Source organism: Medicago sativa, chromosome 4 (genome assembly GCF_051527215.1).
Source record: "Medicago sativa cultivar Bolivia chromosome 4, Bolivia_mono, whole genome shotgun sequence".
Taxonomy (NCBI): Eukaryota; Viridiplantae; Streptophyta; class Magnoliopsida; order Fabales; family Fabaceae; genus Medicago; species Medicago sativa.
In genome coordinates this window covers 6,703,270-6,710,000 of record NC_140752.1, presented here as the reverse complement: position 1 = coordinate 6,710,000, position 6,731 = coordinate 6,703,270, and the positions used below count along the sequence as shown (strand labels likewise).

Below are 6,731 nucleotides of genomic sequence, written 5' to 3'. Positions count from 1 at the left end.
CCCCTTTCTCTCTTAAATTGCAATCTCTCTCAAAGGTAATAAGTGGAAATGGTAATAAGTGGCTGGGTCAGAAAAGCAATTTTCTTTGAGCATAATGATATTTTTTTGGAGATATATACAGTCCATTCTGGCTTATTCTCCACTACTCCTGTCTCATACTGGGTTACTGAAATATCTTTCAATGAACATAGGCTATAACCTGAGATAATCACCAAAAAAAAATTATGACAGTTTTGAATAATAATTTACAAAAATTGTGGAAGAAAATACTACCTTGTGAAATGAACATAAGGTAGAAAACTATACTAAGAATTGTAATGGTTGAACTAGCCATCTTTTATTGAACAATTGATAATGCTGCTATATCAAATGTGACAAAGAGTTCTATGAAGCTGTTATAATGTATCCCGATATATATGTATTTTGTATTTGTTTATGATTTAATGACTAGTGATATTCTTGTTACTTACTTGTAACAATGATTGTGTGTTTTACTTTTATAGGATGAAGAAATTTTTTCCCGTGCTTTCTAGAGACAAAGTTAGTTCTTCGGCTAGTCAAGAACCATCAAATACTCGACATCCAAGTGAACCACAAAATGAAGTTACACCTAACTCGGCCAATGAGGGTATTCAAGTTGTTGATTACAATTTGTTGGAAACGGATCCAGGACTTAGGTCTCCAATTTCAAGCTATCATCCTAACATCCAAGATGAGGTACGTAAAGCTTACCTTAAAAAAGGTCGTTATAAACCTAGCAATTTCGTTTACCCTTGGTCTGATCATGGTAGACAAAGACGTAGATTTTGTAAGAATTGGTTTAATTTGTATGATTGGATTGAGTATAGTGAATCTAAGGACCTAGAAATTTTAGCTCCACGTATAATGAAAGTCTGGATCCGCCCCTGCTCACATTTCATTGACTCGTTGCTGAGTTTGAAGGGCTTAACTGCACTTCATTTGTGGATATTTAATTAATATTGTTCTTTGTCCATTTTTCCAATTATGCCTGATGGTTTGCCCTCTATTGCTCATTAATATAAAGTTCCGTGGAAATTTGGCATCTTTCTGCTTATACCTACGTATTATGTTTCTTATCCTTTGTCTGATATTGTTTCGATATCTATTATTTCTATTTTTGTTGCAGGACATTTGAAGATTGAAGATGGAAATGCAACTTTGGTGTATTACAATTTCACAAGACTTGGGTGAGACAGTGAGGTACTGAGGTTGTCTATATTTCTGCAGTCTAAGAATGGAAGCCTGATTTCTTCTTCTGCTGAAGGTGTGATTTGGCACTCTAAGTTTTTGTGAAGCCTTTCTCTTTTGGTTGCTATTTATATTTTTGTGCTTTAAACCCCTTGCACTCCTTGTTATTTATGAACCCTATAACTTATAAATAAAGGAGTTTCACTTTCCTCTTTTAGTTGTTTTTACAATATGTGTATAACGGTTATGTATATTCAGCTTAGGATGTTGTTTGTAGATGCTGCTGATATCAAGTGGTGGCATTTATCACACCACACTATGATGATATTTAACTTATTTCATTTAAACAATATGTTCTAGTATTTAAAAATTATTCAAAATATTCTACATGAAGATAACAGCATATTTTTTGCTGCATTAAACTACCACCTCATACCAACCTATGGTTCTTTTGAGCAATATTTGGATTTTGAACAAATTGAAGCAGTATAGCATAGTGGAATTTGAACAAACCTCAATTGTTCTGTGATACACTATTTAGTAAAAAAAAGTATTGTCTAATAGCAATTACAGCGGTGTAGGAGCACTGGAGCACTGTGGAATTTTATGAAATCCTTTGTTTTTGCAACTTGTGATTGACAAAATTGCTTTCAAAAAAGTTGGTGGACAAGAATTTGATAATCAAATCTTGTATATGGTGAAACTTGATTGAGATAGGAGAATCGCAAAATTTTATGTGTTACTTAATTTTCTTTATGTATATGCATAATCTTGTTATAGATATGAAGTATCACTTTCGTTTAGTGGTGACTAATCCCTGTCAAATTTGTAGGCAAAACTTAAAATATTTTTGTTTCAAACATAATTTATTCTATGATGCACAAGTGAGACAGTTGTTCTAACTTGTATGTATAGGTTTATTTCTAACATTGAATCAATAAGTCTCGTTGTCGAATTAAATAGATATGATAAGAATTATTGATTCAATAGTAAAAAATAAACTTATGTATGGTACAAAACTATTTACTAATATTCTTTATATTGATTTTCTACTTCCATTGTACTTCATACAAAACTATTTTACTTATGTGTCATAGAATTAAAAGTAATATTCTTATCAATAATAAACTTTGGTACAAAGTTGATTTTTATAAAGTACAATGATATTAAAGTAATTGAAAGTATACAGAAGACAGGTGATAAATGGAAGACAAATAACAAATAAAGTTAAATGATATTTTATTCTTAATATATTAATTTGAGTCTTCTTGCTAAATGGAGGTGGAGATTCTTATTGGAGGATAATTTGCTTCGGAAATTTGTCTTAGTTGATAAATACGGTGCAAAAGGGTGGGTCGAAGGTTAGAGATGGAGGGAGAGGGGTGGCCGTCATATTCCTCCCGTTGGTGGTTAGATTTGATGTCCTTGGAGGAGGTTAGGTGGTTTGATCGGGAGTTAGTTAGGAAGGTGGGGGAATGGCATGGGAACCCTCTTTTGGAAGAAAGCTTGGTTAGCAATTGAGCCTCTATGTGTGCTTTATCCAAGATTATACTCAATTGCTAGTAATCAAGAGTGGAAGGTGGGGGAAATGTGGGGTGGAAGTAGGGGTGGTTGGAGGTGGAATTTTGAGTGGCGTAGGGAGTTGTTTGTGTGGGAAGGTGATTTGTTCCATAATCTTATTGAAAGGTTGGAAGGGGTGATTTTAGGGGATAGTCCGGATTGTTGGGTGTGGAAACCGGAGGAGGGGGGAGGCTTTTCCGTCAAGTCAAGTTACATAATCCTACAAAACTTGTGTCTTAAAGAGGGAGGTGTGTCAACGGAGGAAGAGAGGGTTTTTAGAGACCTTTGAAGGAATAAAGCACCGTCTAAGGTGTTGGCTTTCTCGTGGACTTTGATACTTGATCGTATTCCGACAAAGGTGGATCTTGCAAAGAGAAGGCTCTTGGGAAGTGAAGACTCTAAATGGTGTGTTTTTTGTGGTTTGGAGGATGAAGCGGTTACTCATTTGTTCCTCCATTGTAATGTGAGTGCTCGAGTTTGGAGGGGGGTAATGAATTGGATGCAATTCAATTTGATAACTCCCCCCAATTTGACTATTCACATTTTAAATTGGTCTAGTCCTTTGAACACGAAGAGATTGAGGAAAGGAGCGTGGCTCATTTGGCATGCGGTTATTTGGATTATTTTGAAGATGAGGAATGATAGGATTTTTAATAATTAAGTCTGTGAGGTAGATGATTAGGTGGAACAAGTCAAAGTGATATATTGGCATTGAAGTATGAATAGACCGAAAATAGCGTCTTATCTATTTTATGAGTGGTGTTGGAACCCAAGAGAGTTTGTCTCGCTAATGCTTTGCTTGTTCTTGTATTCTTAGGGGTGGTTTCGGTTTGTGTTAGTTTGCTGGCCAAACTGTGTCTTGAGGGTAATGTAATCTTAGGTGCTTACTGTTTGAGGTGCGGTTTTATTTGTTTTGGTAGGTGCTGTACTGTTGGCTGCGTGGGGGTTCTTGTTCCTCCTTTGTAATTTTGAGTTCATTCCACTTTCCTTGTGGGTAGCACCGTTCATTAATATAATATGCTGTTAAAAAATATATATATTACTTTGTGCGGGAAATTGATAAAAGTATTCGTATTTAAAAAAAAAAAATATTGCATATTTAATAAAGTGATTTAACTAAAATGATCAATGAGTTTCGATTCTTGGTTGAAACAATTTTGGGTCATGTTATACTTATAGCATGTTTGAACTTTGAATTACCGAAGAATTGGAGGGTTAAAGCAAAACAAATTTGCTAACTTAAAATTAAACAAATGACACAGAGGGAGAAATAAATAAATTATTGTACATTAGTAACATTAAAAGTGTCCAAATATCAAATCACAAAATAAGAATCATAAAATACATAAACACTCAAAGAGTAGTAAGTTAGATCAACATAACATCTGCCATGTACAAGGAAAATAACACATTACACAACTATAAACCAGCTAATGTTAAACGAAATTGATGGCTAAATTCTTTTATTTTACTAATCAAATCTATATGTTTAATGCTATCATCATTCTTCCTCGTCTGCATTGGCTGAAACAAAGACCAAATCTCATTTTCCAAACCCTTTGTTGTATATTTAATAATATGCTTATTAACCACACCTTCATTTTCAATTGACAAAATGTAATTCTTCAAATAAACCTTATAGATTGGTATAATACCTTCCACCAAATGCTTGCATATGTTTTCCCTCAACATGTCATCACATATTATCCAATTACATTGTTTCTTGTACATTTCATCAAAAGCGAGACTAAAAGCATTCATTCTCTTAACCAAATCTTGACAAGTCATAGAAGATGAAACTACAAGAATATTTTGAAGATTTCCCCAACTATTCCTCAAATAAAGGGCTGCATAGTACTCTTTATATTGTTCATGTGCTCTTAACCAAGAATCTCCCATCATATTCCCAACTAAAGTACCCTTTAAATTGTAGAAATGACAATGGTTATTCATCATAAAAAAATATGACAAATTGATATCTGCATAGGCTTTTGACCAATCATCCAAATTAACTGCAACTTCCTTAATTATGTTATATATTTGTGTAACAACAATACCCTCTTCAAATAGTTCATTTCTCCAACTAAGATATATTTCCAAAACCTTATTCAATTGTGGCTTATACTCATCACTAAGAAGCCTATTACAATAATCAGTGACAAAACTTACCAATTTAGGAACACTTCCATCTGAGGGAGGACATGTTGGTCTTTGCAACTTCACTTGTTCTGAGAGTTGCAAGAATATCTCACTAGCACCATTAACAATTCTTGTGATGAGATCCTTTGTCACAATTCTAATTTTTTCACAAGCTTCCCCTCTAAAAAGTTGATTAAATTTTAGTCTTAAATCATTCAAGACTTTAAACATTGACAACAAATTCAACAGCTTGAAAGGATCATTTTTCCTCTCAGTAACAATCTTTCCAAATTCGATAAATGAAAGTATTCCCGATTCAATAGCAATCTCGGCAAAACAACTCATGGATGCTTCTGAACCAATTTTCTCAAACACAATATTGCATAGCTTGTGCTCCACGTCTAGAAGTTTCTTAACAACCAACTCCAAATGGTTTCCCCATTTGTCTATCAAATTTTCAATTCCATGTGCATCTTCAATCTCAGTTATTGAAAACTTAAGGTAGCTTAAGTCCACAGTCTTCAAACTTCGATGAGCATTCGTTCCACGAATTTCAACATACACAATTTGACACTTTTCTAGCCTGTTATTAGCATTTAATCTCTCGGCGATGACCTGTAACTTCCGTGTTAAAGAACTTGGAAAATTCAAATCTTGCTTCGCGGCGTTGTTTTGTTGATCAACGTGTGATGTTAATGAAACCAAAGAAAGAGGCATAGAAATTTCCGTTAGAAGTTTGTGAAAAGCAATCTCTAGTTTGTCAAAAGCAATACTGAGAATTCCTCCATCGACACGTGCGCCGTTCTCTAGGGCTTGCAATTCTTGCAATATTCTCAAGGATTTGTTTACATTCAGCGGGTAAAACTCATTGGTACTAATTGTTGTTTTGTCTTGTAAAAACTCAAAAGCACTTCTCAACCAACTGGTTGCTAACTTGCAATTATCAGTGAGAAGCTTCAATGATTCTTCAAGCTTCTTTGTGTTGGAGACATATGTGAGTAAATCAGAACACGCGTCTATTGAAAGAGAATGTTCCAATTGAGTAACACATTGAAAAACTTTGAGAACTGCTGAAACAGAACATAGAACACTGTCTATACCATGTTCAACATCTGAAAATGAAAGACTTTGCAATTGCATAGAAATGGATTTAAGTGAAGCTTGCAAGGACAAACACCTTTGGTTAAGAAGCTGTAATCTTGAACTAGACTCATCTAATGCAGAAGAAATAGCTATTGATGTTTCTAAGCTAGAAGTTAATAACTTTCTGGTAGCTTCAATGTTTTCTTTGCTTTCCATGTTAAAGATTCGAAAATTAAATGTTTGTTTTTTAAAATGATTACTAGTTTGGCTTTTGAGATTGTATTGAGATATGATTAGATTTCAACATGATGTTTGGTGTATTGAAAAAGAACATCTTTGTTGGTTTCTTGTTAATCTAACAATCCACTTTCTTTCACCAAACTCAACAAATGTAGTAATAAAAGGAGGTAACTTCACTTGCAAAGAAACATCTTTAGAAACCTCAACCAATAAGCAGTAGAACTTCCTTGAATTTGGGCACCCTATGTTCAACAAATTTCATTAGCTCAATTATTTAATTATTTATTTTATTCAACATTTTGTCCTAGCTTTCTTGTTTGATTTGAAGTCTAAGACATGCAAGTCTTGCTTCAATTACCTCAACGTAAACTTAAATACTATATTGTATTGTGGGGTGCTCTTGAGAGGGAAAGTTGGCAGGAATCTAACAGCATAGAAACATTATAGAATTTGGAAAGTTATTAGTTTAACAGCAAAAATTATGTAATGGAAGTACAGGA

At 33.8% G+C, this 6,731-nt stretch overlaps 1 protein-coding gene across 1 annotated transcript; it reads right to left on the bottom strand.

The window, feature by feature from the left end:
* Positions 1 to 4,034: 4,034 nt before the first annotated feature.
* On the bottom strand, positions 4,035 to 6,366 carry LOC146925839 (exocyst complex component EXO70A1-like). Its single transcript, XM_085708051.1, has one exon. It carries the CDS (start codon positions 6,205 to 6,207, stop codon positions 4,189 to 4,191), a length of 2,019 nt encoding a protein of 672 aa, XP_085564177.1. The 5' UTR covers positions 6,208 to 6,366; the 3' UTR covers positions 4,035 to 4,188.
* Between the last annotated feature and the right edge of the window lie 365 nt (positions 6,367 to 6,731).

Excerpts from the sequence above, each read along its gene's own strand:
- LOC146925839 (XM_085708051.1), bottom strand. The coding sequence starts at position 6,207 with ATGGAAAGCAAAGAAAACATTGAAGCTACCAGAAAGTTATTAACTTCT.